This window comes from Mustela nivalis, assembly GCF_964662115.1.
Source record: "Mustela nivalis genome assembly, chromosome: 4".
Taxonomy (NCBI): Eukaryota; Metazoa; Chordata; class Mammalia; order Carnivora; family Mustelidae; genus Mustela; species Mustela nivalis.
This window is the reverse complement of record NC_139023.1, coordinates 25,381,573-25,408,731: the sequence shown is the minus strand read 5'-3', so window position 1 is coordinate 25,408,731 and position 27,159 is coordinate 25,381,573. Positions and strand designations below refer to the sequence as shown.

The 27,159-nt window shown below is 34.8% G+C and overlaps 1 protein-coding gene across 31 annotated transcripts in view; it reads left to right on the top strand.

The window, feature by feature from the left end:
• Nucleotides 1-27,159, top strand: part of FIP1L1 (factor interacting with PAPOLA and CPSF1) — a 78,155-nt gene that overhangs the window by 38,763 nt on the left and 12,233 nt on the right. For 16 of the 31 annotated variants that reach the window (XM_082728319.1, XM_082728324.1, XM_082728325.1 and 13 more), the window contains 5 exons: nucleotides 3,259-3,352; nucleotides 4,582-4,738; nucleotides 17,968-17,994; nucleotides 20,003-20,057; nucleotides 21,474-21,529. In XM_082728319.1, the coding sequence (XP_082584445.1) occupies nucleotides 3,259-3,352; nucleotides 4,582-4,738; nucleotides 17,968-17,994; nucleotides 20,003-20,057; nucleotides 21,474-21,529 (389 nt within the window). The remainder of the gene's footprint in view (nucleotides 1-3,258; nucleotides 3,353-4,581; nucleotides 4,739-17,967; nucleotides 17,995-20,002; nucleotides 20,058-21,473; nucleotides 21,530-27,159) is intronic. The other 15 variants (XM_082728328.1, XM_082728329.1, XM_082728315.1 and 12 more) reach the window with 1 other exon arrangement.

Here is a 27,159-nt window from a genome sequence, read left to right as displayed (position 1 = left end):
TTGATTTTAATGTTACTCTTTCCTTTATAATAAGTGTAAGTGAGTATTGTTTCATGAAACTCAGTTTTTTTATATGTGGGCACTGGATTGCTGTGCAAAATGTGTTTCTTCAATTACTATATTTTGGGATCAGATGTTTGAAAACTATTTTACTCTTATATTTTCTCTTAACCTGGACTCAGGAGAAATTCTTTTCTCTTTATTTTCATCTGTAAAATGGGAATGATAGTTGCTACTTCATAAGGTCATGAAGAATGAATTTATATAAAGTGCTTGGAACAGTGCTTTCCTAGCACATAATAGGTGCTCAGTAAACACTAGCTATTATTACCAGGAAATGCCATCTTTAGAGCTAATGCTTTGTTTTTATCTTACACACACATTAAAAGACTTGTTATTAATAGTGTCCTTTAGTTTGGCTGTTAAAAAAAAAAATGAGAAGCTCAGAGATAAATTTGGGACAAAAGATTAATAACTAATTCTTTGTCTTCCCTTGGCCCTAATTTTGTCACTTTTAAAGTTTTTGTTGTATCTTTGTAAGCAACTTACATCAGAATCACCAAAGTATGTCCTTTTAATTTAATTCCATTATAATTTCAGAGATATTTTTATATTCATGAAAGGTAGAGGCTCTTGTGGAATCCACCGCCTGTATTAAGCCTGTAGATTAGTGAGACTTCAGATATCCATTGTGGTTAGTTTCTGTCTCTCTTCAGCTTGTTATTGTTCGATATAGAGAAGAGAATCTTGATAACTACATTAGCTATCTGCCTTATTGAAAAAATGTGTAAGCAAGTCCAGGTAAACTTGTCCTATGTGGAAACTCAAGGTGCAGTAGATCCTCATAGTGAAGCTCCACTAAATATTTTTATGCATTGAAATAAAAAGTGGTTCATTAAAAATTTTCAGAATAATATGGCTCAACATCATTTTTCATTATGTGGCATCAGAATAACACAGATTGTTACTCATCTCTGTTAAATATTATGTATTTTTTGTTACTTTGGTATATGCTTATGTATCTTGTCCTAAAATATTTCTGAACAAAATGGCAAAGTTCACATTTCTGATTAATTTAAGGTAAATCCATTTGTGTGGTAAAAATCCCTGGACAAAGAGGTGTTATTATTGTGGAAATGTAAGAAATTGCAGTTTTCTGGACTCCTTCTACTGGTGCACATTTTTTTTAAGGCTGATTTTCCATGTGTATATTTTTAGAAGCTTATTATTTACCACTTTGAATCTTCAGTGATTAATTCATTTAAAGCTGAAAAATTAGACTTCCTTAAAATAAACTTTAAGGAATGAGTGCTCTCATGTGTCCCAGAATATTTGAAAGCAGAGGTCTTCAGAAATCTTTCATTTGCACACAGACGTTAGACTGTTAGATCTGGATTTAAGTTTTGCTACTTTAACAATTTAGAGAAATTGCAAACCCAGATATATTTGTGAGAATTTGTTCTTGAGGGGAATACATTTTAAAAGATGGAGAGGGGGAGAATGCAGCAATCAGGAAGAGAAAGGAAAAGGAAATAATAGAGGTAAAGATTTTTATAATGAAGTCTAGGTAGCAATAAAAGATGAGGGAAATTGTGGCCTCAGGATATACACCTATATCTGTCAGGATGTTGGAATCAGAGATGTGTGTGGACATCCAAGAGTTGATGGCATTGGTTTTGATATGAAGTTACAGTGGTCATAGCTATTAATCTTCTAAGTTTTAGGGGAAAAATTGGACCTATATTTGTTTTATGTCTGAGGTATTTGGATTTTTCTCATGTGTGACTGTTAGGATAGTTTCCACCTATATCGAAGGGTATAAGTTAAAAATCACTTTTTCTCTTTGAGTTCATGAGGAAATCTGGGAAGTTCGTGACATGGGCATAAAATCAGAAAAACGTGAACTTTTAAAAAAAATTCTATTAGAATGATATAAAACAGAAGTTGAAAGTGAGCAGGGTGATAAGTAGGAATGAACTGTGTAGTTGAAGACATTTCAAATGCTATTATATACTCTTATAGGGATGTCTTCATTTTGTTTTTGTGAGCATTAAATTATTTATGAGGCTTTTCAAGGTTCACTTGAGGCAGACTTCCACCAGTTCTTGATTTTCAGAAGTCTCAAATGTCTAAAAACCAGTTATCTTGCAAGGAGGGAGCATACATAGCTTTGGAATCAGAAGGATTAAGATTTCAAAGTTAGTTTTGCCATTTAATTATTACTGATGTCAGTGACATCACTGTGAGCCCTAGCTTTAACATCTCTAGCAAGTATACAGTAGTTTGTTAAGTGAAGGCTTATTGTGAGGTTTAGGTATAATGTGTAGACATTCTACAAATAGTCACTGTTACTAGTTGTTGTAAAAACCTATCTGTGGTGACGATGGAAGGAACGATGGTACTTTGGTTTAAAGTTTATAAAGTCAGAACTGTTCAGAACTAAAACAGAAATGAAGACAAATTGATCTAATTTGCATCCATTTTTCATGCTTCTTCCTTCAAGTGACTTCTGTATTTTGTTAAGCATATATACTTTAATAAAATCCTTAACTACTGACTTAACAGTATTTTTTAAAATTTAACTTACTGGCCTCTCCTAATGCAATTTGCAGCATTATTTTGTGATAGACTATTTTTCCATCTACTCATATACTTAAACTTTAATTGATTATAAATACAATTGGAGTGGGGCAGGCATTTAAATATTTAAAGGTTTCTATTTAAAGGCAGGTTATCAGAAATGGAATATTGGATCCCTTTTATGCTTTCTAATGGTTGGAATAAATCACTAAGAAAAATACAGTGTGTATCAAAATGAGCATTATTTCTTTTCAGGTCTTTTGGGAGAATTTTAGTTGGGAGTTTCTAGAACTATAATATGTTGTATAATTATAGAGCCAAAACATGTGATTTCCATTCGCTTTGCATTTGCTACCTGATAGAATTTCACAAAGATAAATTTAGTTGGAGACTATTAAAAAATAGTAAATTTAAAAGAAAACCTATGAAAATACGTTAACATTATCATCTTTGGATACATTGGTTCCAGCTTATTAATAAAGCTTGGTTTTTAATGACAGTACAAAGTAATGAGATCTAACTTTAGTGAAGTTTTTTTTTTCAAGTGTGTTTTGTGATCTGGTTTTATTTTAAAGTACTTTGCAAAAGGTCTTAAATTTCATTTCTCACCTAATATTTGTGTTATTTTTCAAACATCTAATTAAGTGAAACTAAATTGATTTAATTTCTGTGTTACAGGAGATTACCTGGGGCAATTGATGTTATTGGTCAAACTATAACAATTAGCCGAGTTGAAGGAAGGCGACGGGCGAATGAAAACAGCAACATACAGGTTTTGTATTTTAAAAATTACTAATTTTTAAACTGAAGGAGTATATCCATATTCTAATTTAATTTATTCCATATACATTTCTAGTGCTATGCTATATGTTCGGTATTTTAGGTACTGCCAAGAAATTTAAAATATGGAGCTAATTACCCTTTTATTATAAAAGCTATTCCCATTAAAATTTATTGCTTTTGGATCTTTGGTAAGATTTCTTTTCCTTTGCTATAAACACAATATGTAGGTTAATTGGACCAAAAAAAGGGAAAATATGGGAAGCATGTAAAGAAGACAGTAAACATTTCTAAACTGGAAGATAGTCCTCTTTTCTTTCCCCCACCATTAAAATGCCATGATTTCTTAAAATAATTCTGTTCCTTACTTTGAAAAATAGCTTATCAGCATAAGCATTACAGAAATTATTGTATTTAAATGCAGGAAAAATTAATGAAAAGAGGGATTATATGTTTAAATGATAACCTTTAGCCCACAAAGATTGTAGAAGTAGAAATTAAATGCACAACATTATGTTGCCCATTTCTTCTGTTTCCCAGATGTGTTTGCACATCAGAATCCCTCAGGGAACCTTAAAAATCCAGATTTCTGTGCGTCACTCCTGTAGATTTGCTACCTGCCCCTTACCTGTTTATACAGATCAGTATTTTGTAAACACATTTACTTTTCAAGTATAAACTCTTGTTCTTAAAGTTACAAGATTCACATGAAAAAGTTACTTACATATCTGGCTGCCTGTTTACTTGCACCTGGTTAATGCATGCAATCTGATGATAAGAAGCCCTAGTAGAGTGGATATTTATCTCCGCATCCATGTTTATTTCCTAACGCTGGTATTTGTAACTAATGATTACATTGACTTAATTTGAGTACTGTCGCTTGGTTGGGTAACAAAGGTAATACTCATTATATTTATAAAGTGGTTAAATTTAGAAGTACTCTTGTTTAGAATGTTTTTAGTTCTTCTTTTGAGTAATGATTCAGTCATTTTTTTTCTAGGCTTTGTATATGGACATTTTAAAAAGTGTGAGTGCATGTATACTCACATCTGTATATACACACACATAGCACACACATGGAAAAAATTACTTCTGCCTCCCCAAAATACGTCTATGAATAAAGCATTTTACTTTATTTCTTAAATTAAATAAAATGAATTTACTGAGTTTTTAATCTTAGAACACTCACTCACTTTTTAAATTAACTATGCTTAATTTTAGGTCCTTTCTGAAAGATCTGCTACTGAAGTAGACAACAATTTTAGCAAACCACCTCCATTTTTCCCCCCAGGAGCTCCTCCCACCCACCTTCCACCTCCTCCATTTCTTCCACCTCCTCCAACTGTCAGCACTGCTCCACCTCTGATTCCACCACCAGGTAAATAGTAAATAAGACATCTGATTTTGGGGAAAAAGAAAATCATGAGTGTTTCTTTTACTTTTAATTCTAACAATTAAAATATATGAAAAATCTTTATTGATTATACTGCATTAAAATTGATAGGAAATTTACTGTGTTAAATCTTCAATAGATTCACAGTGAAACAGATCTATATGTGCTATTTCAGCATAGCAAAGAGAATACACTAAAATAGAGAAGGATAGATACTAAAATTGTGATCTAAGAGTATGATTGTGATCACTAAAGTTGCAAATTTTTTGTATAAATCCATATTGAATTATAAACCATGTTAACTTGTTTTGAAAAAAGTTTTAGTTAGAATTGGAGTAGGTTTAAAAAAAATATATCCTGTGAAGTGAAAAAAAATATATCCTGTGAAGTGAAAATCTCAGTCTATTCATCTTTGTATACTGATTTCCTTTTAGGAGATTGCTTCGGGGTGCCAGGTACCTGGTACTTAACTGCTTTTAAACAAGACAGAGAAATTTCTTTCGTATTTTGAGCCACTTTTGATTATTTATTATTTTATTGGCGGCACTAGAAAAATTCACAAGTAAACCCTAAATTTTACTTTTTCAACCTTATATCCATTGGCCTTTGTTACATTATTCCCAGTAAGCTTCCAGTATTTATTCCCTTTCATCAGTTTTTTATGAAACTAACAAGGCTGATTGAGATAGTAACTACTTTCCTCCTACAGAAAATGCCAATAGTAAATGATAAAAACTATCCCCTGCTTTTAATTATAACTACACATGTGAGAAATGCTAAAATTTGCTTTCTTTTAGTAAAATCAGTTCATACTGCAGAGCCATGTCCACATAGTCATTTTGAGAGAGCCATGCTTGTTTTAAGGTGCCAGTTATGATCAGAGTACCTAGGCAAACAAGGGGTCTGAGTAGTCTTCTTCTAGTCTTCATCCTTGGTCTCTAAATGTCAACTGTTGCATTGGCCCCACAGCCACAGCACCTTTGATTCTCTTCCATTGTCAATTTTATCTTTAAAATGGATAAGAATTATTATGAAAAACGACTGGTTTTAGAGACTGCGTTGTCTCAGAAACAGAGGAAAGAGAAGACTGAATAATTTGGAGGTGCTTACTCCAGACAACTTTATTTCTAAAATTTAACGAGTTTATTATTCTGGAGCATAAACCATTTCAGAAGTTGTAATTGGACCCATGACTCTTGGGTCTTCCATATGATGAGAACTAACCAAAGGAAAAGGGTATGGAATGAAAACTTAGTGATTCATAAACGAGTCCTTTGTCTACTGAACATGATAAAATGTAGAAATAGTTAATTCTGAACATATTTGATCTAATGACACTAAAAGATAATCAATGTATTTGACAATAGTGTTATGCTGGATTGCTTGGTAATCTTATTTTAACTTTACTAGGTATTAAAGGTGATTAAAAATAATTTTTTTATTGCTAGCTAGCGTAGTATATCCCCAGATTGCTAACAGTTTATATAGTCAGCACTAGCAGTTATGAGAGAGTAAGTGATATGAGTGAGAGAGAGAAGGTATGAAAATGGTGAAAAAATAAAGACATTTTTGGTATAAGAATATTTAGACGCTCTGTAGGATATTGCTTATAGGTGCTGGCATTATTTAGAAGCACGCTTTCTTCCAAAATGACAAGACTACTCCATTTCTTTGCCATATAACTTCTGTTTATAAAGATAATATCTTTTAATAAGGTTCAGATTCTCTATGGCATTATACTGTAGAGTAACACTCCTTATTTTTTTTTTTAAGTTATTTATTTACAGGCTTACTTCGGAGATCTTACAGTCCTACACCACCACAATAAAAAGAATCAAAATGAAATTTTGGTTTCTCGGTGCATATAAAAGTTATGTTCATACTCTTCTGTAGTCTGCTGATTGGTGCAATAGCATTATGTCTAAAAAACAATACATTAATTAAAAAGAACTTTGTTGCTGAAAAATGCTAAACACCCTCTGAGCTTTAAGTGAGTCATAAGCTTTTTGCTGATGTTAGGGCCTTGCCTTGATGTTGGTGACTGCTGACTGATCAGGGTGGTGGTTGCTGAGGGTTGGGGTGGCAATTTCTTATAAGACAACAGTGAAGTTTGCCACAACCATTGACTCTTCCTTTAATGAACAGTTGGTTTCTCTGTAGCAGTGATGCGGTTTGATAGTATTTTACTCACAGTAAACACTTCTTCCGAATTGAAGTCAGTCCTCCCAAACTCTGCTGCTGTTTTTTCAACTAAGTTTAGGTAATATTCTGAATCCTTCTTTGGCCATTTCAACAGTCTTCACCGCATCTTTACCAGGAGTAGGTTCCATGTCAAGAAACCACTTTTTTTTTGCTCACCCAGGAGAGGCAACCCATCATCTGTTCTAGTTTTATCATGAGCCTGCAACAGTGCAGTCCCGTCTTCAGGCTCCACTTCTCATTCTAGTTCTCTTGTTATCTCCACCACACCTGCACTTCCTTCCTCTGCTGAAGTCTGGAACCCCTAAAGTCCTCCATGAGGTTTGGAATCCACTTCTTCCAAACTCCTGTTCATGTGGCTATTTGGATCTTTCTCCATGAATCATGAATGTTCTTAATGGCATCTCGAATGATGAAGATGATGAATCCTTTCCAGAAGGTTTTCAACTTACTTTGCCCAGATCCGTCAGAGGAATCACTCTGTCTGTGGCAGCTGTAGTCCTATGAAATGTTTTTCTTCAGTAGTAAGACTTGAAAGTCTAAATGAGTCCTTGATCCATGGGCTGCAGAATGGATATTTTGTTATGAGGCATGAAAACATTAATCTTATTACTGTATGTCTCAACAGAGAGAGAGTTCTTAGGTGACCGGGTACACTGTGGAGGGGCAGTAATATTTGGAAAGGAATCCTTTTTTCTGAGCAGTAGACTCCTCGGTGGGCTTGAAATGTTCAGTAAACCATGTTGTCAACAGATGTGCTGTCGTCAGGCTTTGTTGTTCCATTTCTACAGCACAGGCAGAGTGGAGTTAGGTTAATTCTTAAGGGCCCTAGGACTTTAAGAATGGTGAGCATTTGCTTGAGCTTAAAGTCACCAGTTGCATTAGCCCCTCACCAGAGAGTCAGCCTCTCCTTTGAAACTTTGAAGCCAGGCCTTGACTTCTTTCCAGCTGTGAAAGTCCGCAATGGCATCTCCTTCCAACAGAAGGCTGTTTTGTCTCCATGAAAATCTGCTGTTTAGTGTGGCCGCCTTTATGAATTCCCTTAGCTGGGTCTTCTGGGGAACTTGCTGCCCCTTGTCCATGAGCACGTGCTGCTTCACCCTGCACTTTGTGTTCTGGAGATGGCTTCTTGCCTCAGACCTCATGCACCAGCCTCACACTATTTTTCTACAGCCAACTCACCTCTGTCAGCCTTCATAGAATTGAGGAGGAATATAACAGCCTTGCTCTGGATTAGCCTTTGGCTTAAGGGAATATGGTGGCTGGTTTGGTCTCCTCTCCAGACCATTCAAGACTTTCTCTGTATTTACAGTAAGGCTGTTTTGCTTTCTTAACGGTTGTGTGTTCATTGGAGTAGCACTTTTAATTTCCTTCAAGAACTTTTCTTTTGCATTACAATTTGACTGTATGTTACAAGAGGCCTAGCTTTCAGCCAGTCTGCTTTTGACATATCTTCCTCCCTAAACTTAGTCATTTCTAGCTTTTGATTTAAAGAGAGAGATGTGTGACTCTTCTTTCACTTGAATACTTAGAGGCCAGTGTAGGGTTATTAACTGGCCTAATTTTGTTACTGTGTCTCTCGAGAAGGAAAGAGATAAGACAATGGCCAATTAGTCAAGCAGTCAGAACACAAACAACATAATGTTGATTGCCATCTTATATATGATAAGAGTTTGTGATGTCCCAAAACAGTTACAGTAGTACCGTCAAAAGATTACTGATCAGAAAGCACCATAACAAAATAGTATAAAAGTTTGAAATACTGTGACAATTACCTTAAATGTGACACAAAGACATGATATTACAAACCCTTCTGGGAAATGACTCCAGTGGACTTGCTGAAATAGTGTTGCCACAAACCTTCAGTTTGTTAAAAACACAGTAACTACGGAACACAGTAAAGAGGGCACAATAAAATGAGGTATGCCGGTAATGTTAATTTTCAATTACATGCTTTCCATATTTTAAATACCTATCCACATTTCCTTTGATTGCTTATTCTGTCATGCTGTTCTGTCAACATTTAAGGATACTGATTGAAATGAATTTTGATGCTGGTTTAAAAGCAGTATCTAACTGTGTGTGTGGTATATTTGCTGGTGGCAGGGAGACACCAATTCATACAAAAACCCAAGTATCTGGAGATTGAGACTATCTGAATTACTCCTTACTTTTACTAGATTGTGAGCTGTTGGGAGAGAAGGTGGTTTGCATTTCCGTCAATGTTTCCCAACAAAGCTAGTCACAAAGATCTTTTGTATACTTGGCGTTCCCTAAGTTGGATAGCTGATTGAGGTGACATATATCTGTATCCATAACACCAGAGAGACTTTTAGATTGACAGTTGGTACAGTCACCCAGACACTTACCAGAGTGGTTCTGAGCTTTTCCATAACAGTATGGCTACATAGGTCCTTACCCATGGACTATAGGCCTTGAGATTAAAGCCATATTTTCAGTGACCATTTACCACAGAACCACGTGATTACAATATATTCTATAGAGGTCACTGTGATTTAGATCACCGTTAGAATCATAAGCCGCTAATAAAAGAAAGCTGTGGTTGAGGAGTCTTTTTATAAGTTTGCCTTAAGAAGTACTCCATTTTTCTTAGAGAAACCTTGGGTTTCCTTTTTGCTTTCTTGAGAAATACTAAATGCAAAAAGGAAAAAAATCCTTTGAGAATTTAAACATTAAAATATGTTTCAAATGCACATGCTTTCAAGGCTATAGGCCTGTATATGATGAGACAAATACAGAAATGATCTGCTACACCCCTATTTGGGGCTTCATGCTTTCAGTGTAATAGTAGAGTAATAGTAGAAATTTAACTGACCTTGGGCCACCAACCCCGGTCAAAAATCTACATTACTGATAGCCCATTGTTGACTGGAAGCTTTACTAATAACAAACAGTCAGTTAACACATATTTTTTATGTTATGTTATTTTTATGTTTTTATGTTATTGAGGAGGGTTATAAGAGCCTTTCTCTGGATTAGCCTTTGGCTTAAGGGAATATGGTGGCTGGTTTGGTCTCCTCTCCAGACCATTCAAGACTTTCTCTGTATTTACAGTAAGGCTGTTTTATAGCCTTATTATAAAAGCCTGTATTCTTATAATAAAGGTAGGCAGAGTAAAGAAAATGTTAATATCATAAAGAAGAAAAAATGCATTTATAGGTCTGTACTATAAGAAAATCAACATATGGGGCACCTGGGCGGCTCAGATGGTTAAGTGTCTACCGTCAGCTCAGGTCATGATCTCCAGGTCTTGGGTTGGAGCCCCATGTCAGGCTCCTGGCTCAGCGGGGAGTCTGCCTCACCCTTTCCTTCTGCCTCTCCCCCTGCTGTGCTCTCTCTGCCTCTTTCTTTCTCTCTCTCTCTCTCTCTCATGAATAAATTTTAAAATCTTAAAAAAAAAATTTATGTATAATTGGATCTGTGCAGTTCAAAGCCTGTTGTTCAAGGGTCACTTGTAGTAGCTAATAGCAGCTAATATTTATTGAATGCTTATTTATTATTAAAGGTACTGTTCTGAGCACATTTCATGTATTAATGCAGTATGCTCCTTGACAACAACTGAAATAGATTTTATTCTGATTTTACAGAAGAGAAACCAGGACTCAAACGAGTTCAAGCAGTAGCTAGGAAATAGCAGAACTAGCAGGTGGTTTTGTCCAAAAGCCTGTTTTGTTAACTGTTTTGAATTGAATCATGGCATCATGTGTATATTCACCCCAAAAACGTGTCTGTTAAAACTTGTTTGGTTTTTTCCTTTTAACTTTTCCCCTCATATTGAAGTGCGTGCATCTATATTTCTGGGTAGAGAAGTTTATGGAGCCTGTAAAGAGCAGGAACCAGATTTTTTTTTTTTTTTAATCCAGTTAGCTGAGATTTTGCTGTTTGCCTGATTTGTGTTAAGTCTGTTTACTGGATAAACCAGTTGTGATATACTTGTTTATTGGAAGAAGAATTGTAAAATTAAAAGATTCGTGTTATAGTGCAGTTGATTTTATGGTACTCTTTTATGTGGTAAAAATATACATAATACTTAATTATTCTAACTATCAGTAAGTCTCCAGTTCATTGGCATTAAATACATTGACAAAGTTGTATAACCATCACTATGATGTATACCTAAAACTTTTTCATTATGCATAATGAAATTGTACTTAGTAAACAGTAACCTTTACCCCATCCCCCAGCTCCCATGGCCTCTATTCTTTCTTTCTCTGTGAATTTGCCTATTGTAGGTACTTCGTGTAAGTGAAATCATTACAGTGTTTGTCCTGTGTCTGGCTTATCTTGTTTTTTAAAGTAATTTAATGTTTGTAAACTATTTTTTTTAACTATGTACAAACTAAATATAAACCTTAACTTTAGATTTTCAAATATTAATTTTCTTAGTATCATCCTATTTTATCTTCATTTTTAATAATAGAGTTTATTAAAAGAGAGAAGACTAAATTTATTTTAGCTCATTTCTTGTTATACTAATAAAAATCAAGGCTCATGTGGCTATGGTTCTGTAAATCTTCAGAACAGTTAAAATCTAGCTCAGGATTCCATTAAGTTGAGGAAGGCTCTTTGCCTTACTGAGATACTAAATAGTCCAATTAGTGCAGACCACAGAGAACAATGATTCCTGCTTTTAAAAGTGGATATAGGGTTTAGCTGTTTATCTAGAGCTTAAAATGGGTGCAATTCTGCATTTAGAAGGAATTCCTAAATTTATTCCTAAAAACTATTACCAAGTACATTAGTGTCTCACTAGTCATGTAGTACTTTGAATTATATGCACTTAAAAATTGTGTTCATTCCTTAAATATCTTGATGATTTGGGGTTGTAGCAGTGACACACATGGGGTTAGGGAGAAAGGCAGCTCACATCTGTAGTCTTTTTGCATTTCCTCTAAAGCCTACATTGTAGATTAGTTTTCTGTTAGCAGTCTAGTTCCAGTACAGTGGCTCTTAAACTTTTTGGTCAGAGAGCACTTTATACACTAAAAAGAAATTACTACAGTCTCCCAAAGAGCTTTTATTTATGCATAGTACGTATATTTTTTGTATTAGAAAGCTGTGAGGTTAACATGTTATGTAAAAAATACTCATAATAAACCCATTACATATTAGCATTAACATGTAGTGTAAAGAGTGGTCTTGTTTTACACTTTGACAAACTTTTTTTTTTAATATATATATAACTGTGTGGCTTAATAGAAAAAAAATGGATTCTCCCGTTTTGTTTCTGCATTAAATCTTTTGTCATTTTACATGTCATGTAGCCTCTAGAATACTTTATTGGACACTTGTAAGAGAATGAGCATGAAAATAGCAAATAACATCTTAGTATTTTTATGAAAGTAGTTTTAACCTGGCAGATTCCTTAAAAGGATCTTAGGGACTGCCTGGGATCTCCAGGTGACACTTTAAGAACTGCTGCTTTGGCAGAAGCTTGGACTATTCTGGATGAATATTATCCGCACGCTTGAGAAAGTACAATTTTGAGAAGTTAATTTACGAATATAATATTTATTAAGCTAATTTTTATAGTTCTATAAGATTTTTGGTCTTACTCAGCAAATCTGCTTATTAACTGATGCTTTTTGCCAAAAATAGATTTTCCAGAAGTACCTTTAAAAAAGAATTCCCTTGAAAAAAATTTTTCTAAGGTTTTATTTATTTGTTTGTCGCAGAGAGGGGGAGAGAGAGAGAGTGAGCATGTATACAAGCAAGGGGAGAAGCAGGCTCCCCGCTGAGCAAGGAGCCTGATGTGGGACTTGATCCCAGGACCCCCCGGATTGTGACCTGAGCCAAAGGCAGCTGCTTAACCAACTGAGTCACTCAGGTGTCCTGAATTCCTTGAGGTTTTTAAGAACTGTACTTATCTTCTCTCTCTCTCTTTTTTTTTTTTTTTTTAAAGATTTTATTTGTTGATTTGACAGACAGAGATCACAAGCAGACAGAGAGGCAGGCAGAGAGAGAGAGAGGGAAGCAGGCTCCCTGCTGAGCAGAGAGCCCGATGCGGGACTCGATCCCAGGGCCCTGAGATCATGACCTGAGCCGAAGGCAGCGGCTTAACCCACTGAGCCACCCAGGCGCCCCTCTCTCTCTTTTTTTAATATTAAAAAAAACCCAGTAGCCTATCAGTATTCTCAGTAAACTCAAAATAGGCTGTTATTTTTAAAGGGCAGATGTTAGACTCTGTGTGTGTATGTGTAAGATTGATGCACAGAAAAGCATGTAGTGGAAGATAATATTTAGTATTTGTGCTGCCGAAGCGAGCACTGGAAGGTAATATTTAAAGATTTTTATAAACCTTGACTTTATGTACTCAATTTCTTTGTGCAGAATTTACTTACAGGCTTGACTTAGAAGTAGAAATCAGTTAGGATTAAAATGAGCAAGCTTAGATTTGTGACATAATAAATGTGCTGATGAAATTTAGAAGTTACTAGTGAGAAATTGGAAGCATAATTTGCATAATTCTGCCATGTTTTCTTTCACTTGAACTTAATAAAGAAATGATAGGTAGTTATTAACACATATTTGTTAGTTGTTGCGGAGTAACAAATCACTCCAGAACGTAGTGACTTAAAACAAGATATATTTATTGAACAGTTTTCATGAGTTAGGAATGTGGGGAAGGCTTAGCTGGGTCCTCTGCTTCAGTCTGCCACAGACTTTGGGATGGTCATCTCAAAGGCCTCACTGAGGAAATACTCTTTTTCAAGATTATCCACCTCTTTGTTACAATCAGGATTCACTTCTCCTACATGGCAGCTTGCTTCAGGAAAGCATGCATGCCAAGAAAACCGTAGAGGATTCCAGCAAAATAGAAGCCACTGTCTTTAGTCACAGAAGTGACATCCCATCATTTTGCTGGATTTTGTTTGTTAGAAATAAGTCATTATATGCAGCCCATACTCAGGGGGAGGGTATAAATACCAAAGGTATAAAAAGGCATAAATAGGGGCACCTGGGTGGCTCAGTCATTAAGCGTCTGCCTTCCGCTCAGGTCATGATCCCAGGGTCCTGGGATTGAGCCCCTCATCAGGATTCCTGCTTGGCAGGAAGCCTGCTTCCCCCTCTCTCACTCCCCCTGCTTGTGTTCCCTCTCTCACTATGTCTCTCCCTGTCAAATAAATGAGTAAAATCTTTGGGGAAAAAAAGCTTTAATATCTGCTATCAGGGATCCTTAAAGGCCGTATCAGAGGCTACCCTAGCATATATAAACTCTTTTCTGCCTTAGAAAAACAATGATGGGCTGCATTGAGAATGAGTTTATACACAATTTTTATTTGTTGTTGTTGTTGACTGCAGAGCCTCTATTAATTTGTGCAAATTTTAAAAATATAGTTAAATACCTTTCAAAAAGTATGGGGCGCCTGGGTGGCTGAGTGGGTTAAAGTCTCTGCCTTCAGCTCAGGTCATGATCTCTGGGTCCTGAGATGGAGCCCTGTGTCGGGGCTCTCTGCTCAGCAGGGAGCCTGCTTCCCTTCCTCTCTGCCTGCCTCTCTGTCTACTTGTAATCTCTGTCTGTAAAATAAATAAAATCTTTAAAACAAAAACAAGAACAAAAATATCACAGGGCTGCTGCCTTTCTATTTCTTTGCTTCAGTTCCTTTAGTTCCCAAATAGAATTTCAGGTCCCCCCCCCCCCCCACCACCAGCACTACATGCTTTCCCCTGAAGAGTGTGCATTACTGGAAAAAGTCAATCTGATTCTTTCAAGGATGCCAGATAGTTAGCATAGGCTATCATATAGCTCAATTATTTTACTTAAGGGTGTCACATGCTTTGTTCGTTTCATGAAAAATTGAAATGGAATTTATGTGTATTGAATATTGAGCTGTTAAGCAGTGCAATCTGTAGAGAGGTTTAGGATCTGATTTATTGATTCTCGAAGTATGGTCACTGCTCAGCAACATCTGCATCTCCTTGTTAGGAATGCAGATTCTCGGACCCCATTCCAGACCTACTGAATCAGAAATTCAGCAGACCCAGCAGTCTGTGTTTTACCAACTCCAGGTGCTTCTGATGGTCACTAAAGTTTCAAAACCAATAATTTATCCAGTCCTGTTAGAACTTGAATCTTACTTTTCCAAAAGCTTTGGCCTACAGTACTAGAAATCTTACTCTTATTACTGTTATGCAAAGCTTTCCAGGGAAATCAACATTTTTGTCCTACTCCTTTTACAGATAAAGGAAACAGTGAAACACAGTACTTCCCTCGTGTCATTTCAGCCTGTTGGTTAGGCAGCACGTGTGTTGCTCAGAAAGGTGGGAGTGTTGAGACTGAGGACAGGAATTTTTGAGACCAATTTTCTTTTTCCTTGTGTTGTTTTTCTTTTGCTAACAAAAGTCAAATACTAAATCGTAAGTTTTGAATAAGCATTACATTGAACCAACACTGTCACATGCTAAACTTCCATATTGCATTTTGAAAGTACATCTGATAATACTAAAGAATTGATTTGTATTGTGTTTCGTCAACTTCGTGGCTCTTGTTCAGTGAACATTTACTAATAAGGATTTGCATTGAAATATCTTAGATGAAATACAGCCCTCACAAGAAGGGCCTTTTTTAGTTCTCACGCTAATCTTGTGATGAGTAGATAGTGACTAGAATGACATCTTTACATATAGCATGAATTTTCTTTTTGTGAATTCTTTCCAGTTGATTTTTTAAAAACCTGTCCTATAATACTGTTGTAGTGAGATTAAAATTAAAAGCAGACTAATTTTAACAACCTTCAGGGCATATTTAATAATTTGGTTATAAGTCTTTTTATCTTTGTTTTCTGAAAATTTGACAGATTATAGGTTTTTGAAGACTAAATTTTGAGAGGCCTGACTAGTAATTTCTTAGTTATTTTGCATGAATTCACATTTTAGTGAGCTGTAGTGCATTTTAGTTAGAGTGATATATGTTGCTCATGTGTTCATTTAAGTAGTTTATTAGGATTATAGAGTGGTTTGCTGAATTTCATACAGTTAGCTTATACTGTAGTTCCCCACCCCACCCCCCCGCCTTTATCTGCAAGGTCTATGTCCCAGGAACCCCAGTGAGTACCTGAAATGGTAGATAGCATTGAACCTTATATATGCTATGTTTTTTTCCTCTTCATACATAATCTATGATAAAACTTAATTTATAAATTTGACACAGTAAGGGATTAACAATAATAAAATAGAACAATTATAACAATATACTGTAATAAAAGTTTTTTTAATGTGATCTCTCCTTCTCTCTCTGAAAATATCTCAGTTGTACTGTGCTCACCTTTCTTATGATGACATGAGTTTATAAAATGCCTATGTCCTGAGATTAAATGAGGTGAATGGCATAGGCACTGACATACATAGCATTAGGCTACTGTTGATCTGGCAGTACATAAGGAGGAGGATCACCTGCTTCCAGAATGTGGTTGACTGCAGATAACTGAAACTGTGGAAAGCATGACTAAGAAGGGACTACTATACATATAAAAAACAAACAAAAATGTATTTTAAAAACTAGGTCACATAGTGAAGTTAAACAGTGCTCTAAAAGACTTTATACTGTTTTAAAGAAAATTACTTGATAGTAGATATTAAGAAAGTTCAATATGCTCTGCCTTTCTTTTCCCATTTAGTATGGTGTCTGGGATCTTGGTAGCTTGTATTGTTTGCTGGATTCTTTTAGTTCAGTAATTTAGGAAACAGTAAGGTAACTTCAGGATGGAAGATAATTGCCATTAAGTATAGATTGAGTTAGTAGACATTTGGAGGTCTAATGATTTTTGAAAAATAATGGCTTTACATGTCTTTTACATATCGTTTTCAGTATTGTTGGTATTGTAAGTTTAGCATATCCTTTTATTGTATGGGTGGGTGGTTAAATCAGGTGTTTCATTTTCCATTTTAAAGCCACTGGCTGCCTTAAGATTTTTTTTTATATAAACCTCTTATTCTGGTAAAACATGCATAGGAAAATTCCAAATTATTAACAGATGTTTCCATTGACAAAACATTTGAAAGTAATTGTTTTCCTTATTTTTTCCCATGCATTTAATTAATGAATTTGACTTTTTTCCCCCTCTTTTGGACTAATTTTGATGCAGTTTTTAAGATAGGATCAGTAAAAAAATTCTACGTTGAAGTTATGGTATAAAATTTTTTATGAAAAAAACTTTTTTTCTATTTTCCTACTTAGAAATGTCATTTTTCTTCAAACAAAAAGAATTTGTATGTCACATAACTTTTACATTAGGGTTTAAGGGCACATTTGACCAATGTAAATTGAGAATGTAATTTACACATAGTATATTTCTTAAAGTTTATAATGTGTGCAAATGAACGAGAGTCGCTCAAATTAGTATTTCACTGACTCCTATAGATAAATTGTCCACATTTAATGAGCCCTGGGGGTGTATGTATATATGAATAGGCTATATCCCCCTTTTCCACTCCCACAAATCAGAGCAAATAATAGCCTTTCCTCTAGTCCTGTCAACAATAGTAAAATGACCCAAATCAGCATTTGAATGTCCCACAAAATTTAGTTACTAAAGTGAAAAGTCATCATCTTCAGAGTTACCTTGTATTACCTTCAGTATAAAGATCCCATTGATAATTTCTCGATTAAAATATTAAATAAGATCAGATGTTGATTATCAGACTTAGTGTTAATTTCATGGAGTTTGATATTTGTGCACTAAAAATGCACAAGTGTGCTTTTTCAACTGATGTCTAACTTTGTGATTATACCTAGTAGGGGAAATCTTGTTACCAAGTTGTTAGACTGGGTTTTCATCAGGAAGTCGGATGTTATACTGGAATTGTTGGTCCTCTGCAAGAAAACAGAATGCTTCTTTTGAGTGAATAAGCCAGGAAAATGAGGCAAGGGGTTTTATTTTCAAAGGTTTTTGGTTTTTGGTTTTTTTTTTTTTTTTTTTTTTTGGTGATGGCATAAATACATAACAGGTTATAAAATCCAATTACTATATTAAATTTCATCACTTGTTTTTTAGGTATTCCAATAACTGTACCACCTCCAGGTAAAACTTTTTTCATGTTTTCTCCATCATTGTTAATAAACATGAAATTTCAAGCTTAGAGTTACAGGAGGGACAGTGTCGATATGGTTAGACTATGGAATAGGCTATTGGGGTTTCAAGGTCCTATTTTCAGCTCTGCCTTTGCTTCATTCCAGTTTTGATTAAGATACTTAGTTTTCTTATACCTGTCTTACCCATTTCTGTAGAAACAGCGATTCTGAGAAAATTCTCACCGTATCAATTTGTTCAAGAAAACAGTATGGAATATAAAATAAGACTTTTATGAAAAAGTTTTTTTCAGACCAGTGAATTTTTTTATATGATAAAGCAACTGCAAAAGAAGAGAAAGATCATTTATCGAGACTTTATCATGGTTTCTGATTTTTTTTTTAACCCTGCTGGCAAAACTCAGTATTGTGAGAAAATATATTCTGAACTGTACAGTTAGATAGACAGACAAACTGGTCAGTCAGATGGTGGTTCTTAGAGTGGTGAAATTGTTGATTGTTGTAATGGTGTGATCAATAGTTTATGTGGGACCAAGGGTGGTTTTCCCCACTTTTTCAGTGTTTTTAGAGTGTGATGCAAATATGATAGCAAGTGTATTTGTTATTGAATTCAGTATCCAGAGCCAAAGAAAAGGAGAGTTGACCATGCTTGAAAGGGTTTGTCTGAATTCAAAAATGGCCTTGATAAAGAGAAATAGGGGAGTTTAGGTAGCATGGGACAGTACACGTATTTAGTTGTGGAATAGTAAGTCGCTGATTGTGTATCAATGTGGCTGAAAAAGGCTTATCAGGACAAGTCATAAAAGAACCATTGGTGTGTCTAGTTTAAAAGGAAATGTGGTTGAAAAGCTGTTTAAGACAGGATTGTGGTCATTGCTTAACTTCATAGCTCTGAGATGCTTAATAGAGGAGTTACAGATCTTGAAATTGGGTATAGTGAAGATAAGCATGGTGAATTTGAAACAACTTGTAGCAGTTCCAAAAAGTGATTTAAATGGACTTTGAGAAGGGTTTAGAGAACTGGGATTCATTTTTACATAGAATACTAAAGGAGGAGGCTAGTGGAAGTGTTTTCAAGTATGCAGAGGGCGATAGAGAATATGATAATGGATTGCTTCTGGTTCTCATTGAGGACAGCCTATGAATTGTAGTGTGAGAGATCTAAATTCCAGAATTTAATTCATTTCCTAATAGTGAGGGTTGTTAAAACTTGGGAAGGAATTGGTATCCTAAGTTTTTTAAGTTGAATCTTAAAGTCTTATGTTGGGATGCTTTATTGCCTTTCTGAATTTGAAAGTGCAGAGTAGATAAACTATTAAGGTCCCTTTTAGCCATATTCTGTGTTCTTTCATTTAGGTATTATGAATTATTGAGAATACAGACTTCATGATATAAAGGTGCAAATTATTTTCTCCAAACTAACAAAAACTATATTATATGCCCTTCTTTGTAAAATAGTTCTTTAGGGTTGTGCTATTTAAAACATATTTTATGAGGGATATTCTCAGCCTTAAGCATTTATATATTTACTGGTAAGATTTTATTTATAATTATATATCGTAAGGAAATTTCTACACATCTAAAACACAAAATATTTTTTGAAAGAGGTAAATGCTATTTTATTTGCTTTTCTTCAAAAGTATTTCAAGTATAACATATCTGTTGGTAATACTACTACCGTTTTGTATATGGATAAGGTAAGGCATTGAGATTAACTTTCTCATACTCACAAAATGGGCTGTGTGTGGTGCTGAAAATAAGACCGGGTGTCCTGACTCCCAGTTTGTGCTCTGTGTGTTAGACCAGATTGTTCATTTAAAGTTTTGTTGCTCAGAAAATCTATTATTAAGTTTAAGCTCCATTTTTTTCTGTTCATTATAACATAGAGAAGCACATTATGTCCCCAGAGAAATTTAGTGATATGCAGCAACTTTGTTTTACACTTGACATTAAAAGTACATTCTGTTAACTTTTTTTTATCTTATGATTGAATGTTTCAGGTTTTCCTCCTCCACCAGGCGCTCCACCTCCATCTCTTATACCAACAATAGAAAGGTAAATCAGTATGAATAGGGTAAAACTTTATCATTGGTAGACTTTTGCCAGAAAAGCCAAATACATATCTTGGTAGTATTTTCAAAGATTTAATTTTGTAAACATTAAGTAGTACCTGTCTTTTCAGTCATGAGTCTAGATCTATGGTAGTTACTTTTCTATAAGATGTTGAACTTAAAAGTTCAGTAACAAAACAGGATAGAGAAAACAAATGATGGTATTTTGAAATCTCTTGCTTTGATTTGACACCCTGATTAAAGAAGCCTCTAGATTGGTAAAAAAGATTGGGAAAAGCTTGGCTATAGTAATTTTTGAGGGATACCCAAACAGATGACTGGTAATCATGAATAATAATGCCTGTTTTAGGATTAAGGAGAGACAGTTATAATCAGGAACCATAATAAAGGTGCCTTACTCCTTATGGCCCGGCTCTATGTAACTTAACTTCCACAAAGGAAGCTTGGATCCATTCTGCATGGCAGTAACCTTCTTTTTTATACCCCGCATTTTTGGTTTATATTAGTTGTAATGCTGTACTAAGGAGTATTTACCTCACAGATGGCAGTATAGTGTTTAACAACATAGAGCTTTGGCTCAGATTTGGCTCGAATTTTGGCTTCAGAATTCCCTAGCTTTGTATTGCTAGGGAAGGTTCATAACTACTCTTTGAGACTCAGTTTCCTTTTACCAGATGGGATTAATAAAGTTGTGAAGATTAAAACAGCTGGTGAATATAACACATCAGCACAATTCTTGGCAAATGGAATTCACTAAAAGAAAAAAAAAAAGGAACCAGTACTGTTTCCTTTTAAGTAACAAGTGAACTTTTATGAAAATAATGTATTTCTGAGAAAGTGATCCAAATTATATTAATAGAAAAGTTGTGAGAACATTATATCAATGGGATCAAACCATGCAGAATTTTCAAAAAGGAAATGATATAACTCACAAGAGTTTTAATTGTGAGAGTATAAGGATTTAATTTTATTAGGTCTTTGTTAAATATATATTTTTCTCAATCAGAATGTTAAAAAGTATTATTTGTTTATCCTGTCAGTGGGGCTGAATTTCTGAATTATTAAAATCATTTTTTAAGACTAACTTTTGGTGAAATCTCAAGTACTATATTAGCCTCAAAGTTTCTGTTATCTTGGGAGTCAAGCTGAATTGATTGGATTATTCACATTAAATAGTACTAGCAAGCTATGTTTTTCTTTATAAGTGGGTGTTAGGTTTAATATGTTTTGAGGTTAAAAGCCTGTTTTTTATTAAAAAATAAAATTACACAATTAAGTTTTATCATTATATGATGGTTAAGTAAAAGTCATAATTCTGCCTTGATGTTTTGCATTTGTACCAAACTGTTAAAATTTAGAACTTATTCACAACACATAAAAATATATTTTTCTTCAACAGTGGACATTCCTCTGGTTATGATAGTCGTTCTGCACGTGCTTTTCCATATGGCAATGGTAAGTATTATTTTTAGTTGCCCAGATTCAATTTGAACCAGTACTTCAGTATTTTTAAAAGCAATCAAAACATACTTCCATCTTTTAAAATACTATCTCACGGAGCAATTAAAAATACACTAGGTCTTACATTCAAGGTTACTTAACAGAATAATTTTTTATTTTTTATCAACTGTACTTCTAAAAATTAAGAAATGATTGTACAGCAAGGATAGTTTTACCTTGCCTTTTCCTGAAAGGATTTAAGATTTGTCAACAAACTTAGTCTTTGTTCAGAATCTTTTTTGTTTCTTGAGTCATGGCATCCAGCTAACATTGTCCTCCTCTTTGCCCTCGCTCTTTTGTTTTGTTTTGTTTTGTTTTGTTTGTAGATCATTTGGCCAGGTCCTCTTTCCTGTTCACTCTTTACAACATAATCCATTCTAAGGGCTTCTGTTACCACTTTCTGGTTAGATCTCTTGATCATTTATTCATTTAAAAAAATGCTATGCATTGTACTAGGTTTTAGGAGTACTGTAAACTAAACCTAAGTTTGCCCTTATCAAATTTATAGACCAGTGAGGAATAGCCAGTGAGGTGGCAGAAGAAGGTGTCATGGGAGCATAGTGGAGGGGTCTCCCACTCCAGAAGGAGTGAAGAGGTAGATGATGTGATTTAAGGTTTAGATCATGTCCCGAGACACAGGGGTAAGAGAGAACCTGGTAGGCTTTATGAACTGAAGGAAATGTGGTGTGACTGGAGTGTAGAGTTGCATGATGAATGCTTTGAGATGACACAGGAGATTATGCAGGGTGTTGGAGCCATGCTATTTAGATTTTCAACCTTATTCAGAGGGCTGTGAGGAGCCATTTAGTTCAATGCTGAGCTATGAAATTGCTAGACTTAGAGTTGAAAAAGTCCATTCTGGCTGCTTACTGTGAGGAAATTATGGATTTGTAGGGTGGGTAGCAAGATAGGACTGGCATAAATGCTTGATTTAGTTGGAGAGCAAGAAGCTGTTGGAATAATCCAGAGGAAGAAACGATGGTGTCTTATATTCAGGTAGTACCACTGGGGATGGAGAACACTGAATGATTCCAATGGCATTTACACACCAGGAGTTCTAGATCTTGGTGGCAGCTCAAGTGCCAGTTGTATCCTTCCATTTTCCTTCGAGGCTTCTCTCTTGGGGTGTGGTACTGTCCCTCAGACCTGCCTTATTCCAAATACATATATGCCATTCATTTACATCAAAAGGTGGTCGGTTGACTCATTTCAATGATTATAACAATTTTTTTTATTTGATTGGTTGTTTGTTTATTCATTATTGCTGGGCTTCCAGAAAGTCTTGCTCCTTGGGTTAGAAACTTGCTTTTCCCTCTCATTATTTATGTCACTTTCATAGGTCTTCAGTAGCATAATTCTTCCTCATAAAGTTGAGGTTCAGTGAGACTACATTAAAACACCTTAAACCTTCCATTTAATAAACACCCAAATATTAGCTGTTATTTTTGTGATTATACCTCCCCATCTCCAACAAGCTCCCAAGTTCTCTCTCTTTTTTTTTTTTTTAATTTATTTATTTGACAGAGATCACAAGTAGGCAGAGAGAGAGGAGGAAGCAGGCTCTCCGCTGAGCAGAGAACCCGATGTGGGGCTCGATCCCAGGACCCTGGGATCATGACCTGAGCCGAAGGCAGAGGCTTTAACCCACTGAGCCACCCAGGCGCTCCCAAGTTCTCTTTCTTTTCTGCACTCTGAGGCAATGTAGCATAGGCCCTGCCATTACCTGGGGGTGTGTCCTGGGTCTATATTATCCTAGCAACTTGGGATAAGTTAACCTAAATCATTTTCCCTCTCTGTAAAATAAAGTTTGAGCCTAAAGTGCTCAGCACAGTAAAATGTAATATGTAAGTAAGCATTGTTAAATTATTTAAAATTTTATTTTTACCTTTTTTATATCACTTGTTATTTTCTGCTTTGTCATGAGATTCCTTCTGTATTTGTTTGAATACACATGAACAAATATCCCCTATCAGAAAGAATAAGACTTCGTTTTTCAGATTACCTACAGTTTCCTTGTGGAAGATTTCATTTTTTCTAAATATTAATTAAGCATTCTTTTCTCAAAGTAAATTTTAATCAGTAAGTTTTCTGCTCACTCTTTACCAACCCCAACTCTCTCAGAGAGAAACATTTTTTTAAATGAAGGAATTCTTTAGTAATAACAATTATAAAGCATATTGCAAGAATTAATGAGAAGAAAGTTAGGAATTTTCTTCATCCTAATCAAACAAAACTGTGGAATGATGGACATTAAGGAGGGCATGTGATATAATGAGCACTGCCTACTATAGAAGACTGAGGAATCACCTCTGCCTCTGAAACTGATAATGCATTATAGTTAATTAATTGAATTTAAATAAAAATAGTTCTTCTGCACTGAAAAAAAATGAGGTCAATACAATTTCTACCATATATAAGGAATATTTAAGTACCATGACACCTGCTTATATGATTTTTTTAAAGTATCTTGAATAATTGAACTTAATTATTCCCACCACAAAAAAGAAGTAATAATTATATGACTTGATAGAGGTGCTAACTATCATTACAATGGCAATTGTATTATAATAATATAATTATAATAATTATTAATTGTTTGCAAATGAACAAGTAAACATGTTGCACACCTTAAACTTTCACAATATTATGTGTCAAATATATTTCAGTTAAAAAAATTGAATTCAATTTTTAAAAATTTGGGGGATGCCTGGGTAGCTAAGTCAGTTAAGCATCTGCTTCTCCCTCTGCCATTCCTCCTGCTTATGTATGCATGAGCTCTTGTTCTCTCTGTCAAATAAATAAATAAAATCTTTAAAAAAAATTTTTTGAAGAAAAAAAGGTTATAGATACAGCTTCCTCTTTGTTAGTAATTCTGTTTTACCTTTGTTAATTTATTTAAGAATTTTGAAATGGATCCTCAAACACTATGACGTAATTGTAGATGGAAATACTGATTTTTCTTGATGTGCATATTAAGATGGTGCTTATAAAATGAGACCTAGTTAAAAAGTAATCTTTGTAGAATTATCGAAGAACTGAAGAGAAAAGCATGTTTGATGGCTTTTAGTTCTTCTTCTGGTCTGCATTGGCATTCTTCCATAAGCTTGTCACCCTGTTTCTTGATGTATGTCACTGTGGTTGCCATCTTTTATCCCCTCTTCTGACAGTTGTGTATCTGGCATGCTCGCCGTCACTACCCTCTCTTTTCCCTAGCAATGATTTTATATCACTATTTTTGTTCCTCCCTTCCCCCCCCCCTTTTTTTTAATATACATGCCCTTGGTTTCATGTACTGTCAGTATCTATTACTGTGCAAATTTCTAAGCCTTCACTGTCAGTATCTATTACTATTATGGTGCAAATTTCTAAGCCTTCGCCTCTAAGCTGACCAGCTTTGGTCAGCCATACTTCTGCTTAGAAACATTTATATTTGGGACACCTGGATGACTCAGTTTGTTAAGATCTGACTCTTGGTTTCTATGTGGGTCTTGATCTCAGGGCCCTGAGAACGATCCCCATGTCAGTCTTTGCGCTTAGCACCGAGTCTGCTTGTCCCTCTCACTCTGCTCCTCCCCTTGCTCCTTCCTTCACCCCCCCATAAATAAATAAAATCTCTAAAGAAAAAACAGTTTTTATCTGTCTTGTAACCAAAACTATCTGTGCCCTGATAACTTTTTTATTCTAAAAGCTAAACAATAGCCATATTTATGTTATTGTGACTATGTAGCTACTGTATACTATAGAGACAATTCTAACACTTGAGCCCTGGAAAGGAGAAGATCCCTAGGGCAAATAAATTTAAAATACCATTTTTTTTTCTTGTACTTCATCAGCCACGTAAAGTCACCCATCCAAGTACTAACCAGGCCCGACCCTGCTTAGCTTCCGAGATCAGACGAGATCGGGCGCGTTCAGGGTGGTATGGCCGGAGACAGCCACGTAAAGTCATACTACATTTTAATTGGGTTCGTATTTGACTATGACTTTATCCATCTCAAGTTTTTTCCCCCCAAAGTGTTTTCAAATATTGTTTTTCATGTGTTAAGCCATCTGGAATTCATCTTTGCCTGTGTTATGAAGTAAAGATATAATCGTCGCAGTATCATCTGTTGAATAGTCTGTCCTTTCTGAGGGATCTACAATGTCCTAGCCATTCATGAACAGGGTTCTGAGTATGCCCGAGTCTGACTCATGGTTTCCTAGACTATTATTATTATTACTATTACTATTACTATTATTTGTTGAAGTTTAACTGTACGAAATAATGCCACACGATTTTAATTATGAATTTTATAATAAATCTTATCTGGTTCAGCAAAATCTATCTATTTAGCTTCAGAAGTATTCTTGGGCCATTGCTCTTATATACCCATTCTAAAATCAACTTTGGAAGTTCCATGAAAAACTGTATTGGAATTTTGATTAATAACTTACATTTATATTTGCTTACTTTAGACAAAACACTATTAACTCATATAGTCCTGACAGCCTTATAAAGTAGGTATACTGTTATTATTCCGTGAGTAGCTGAAGAATGGCCAAATTCAGTAGTTTTCCCAATATCACACAGTAAGTGGCAGAATGAGGGGTTGAAACCATTCAGCCTGGCTCCAGAGTCCTTGCTCTAACTAAATCATATTGGAATGGCTTTGATGCTTAGATCAGTTCATATGGAAACCATATCTTAGAGCATTGAGTCCATCTATGAACAGGGACTCTCTTCAGTTATGGAAATGTTCTTTAATATATTTCAGTTAAGTACTGTAATTATCTCCAAGCATTTCTTGCATATCTTTGCTTAGATTTAGTCATTCATACCTAATGTTTTTGTTGCTGTTTTAGGTGATATATTCATTTGAACTTCCTGTTCTGTTTGTATTTACTTGTATTTAGAATTAGGATTAGTTTTTGTTTTATTTATACATAGAGTATATATGCTAATCAAAAAAACTCCCTTTTTTTTCTTTTTTCTTTTTTTCTTTTTAAAGAAAATTCTTTTACATTTTATTACTAGGCTTTTACTGTTTGGTGATTGGTCGAGTTCTAGATCAGGGAAAGTTCTATATCAAGGAAAATTTCCAAGAGCTTTTAAACTGTGAATGGATATTGAGTTTTATCAAATGCTTTCTGAGATAATCATACTGTTTTTCTTCTCTAATCTGTGAATGTGGCACATTTACTGGTTTTGGTATTAATGTTATATAAGCCACGTGGGATAAGTTAGAGAATAATTTTTTTTTCTATTCTTTGAAGTTCATATAATATTAGAATGGTCTGTACCTTATAAATTAGCAAAACTCACCTGTAAAAAGCATCTAGTCTTTGGGAAGGTTTTAAATTACTGATGAGTGTCTTTCATAGGGGAGTAGTCAAGATTTCTTTTCATTCTTGAATCACTTCTTGGTAAGTTACTGATTGATTATTTGAAATTAGTCGGTTTCAGCCAAGTTTTTAAAAGCATTGGTATAAAGTATATTATCTGTATTCTTTCATCTCCGCAACATCTGTAGTTAGGGTTTCCTTTTGGTTCTGATTGTTTATGTGGCCTCTTTTTTTTCTTAATCTTGTCAGAATATTGTTATGCT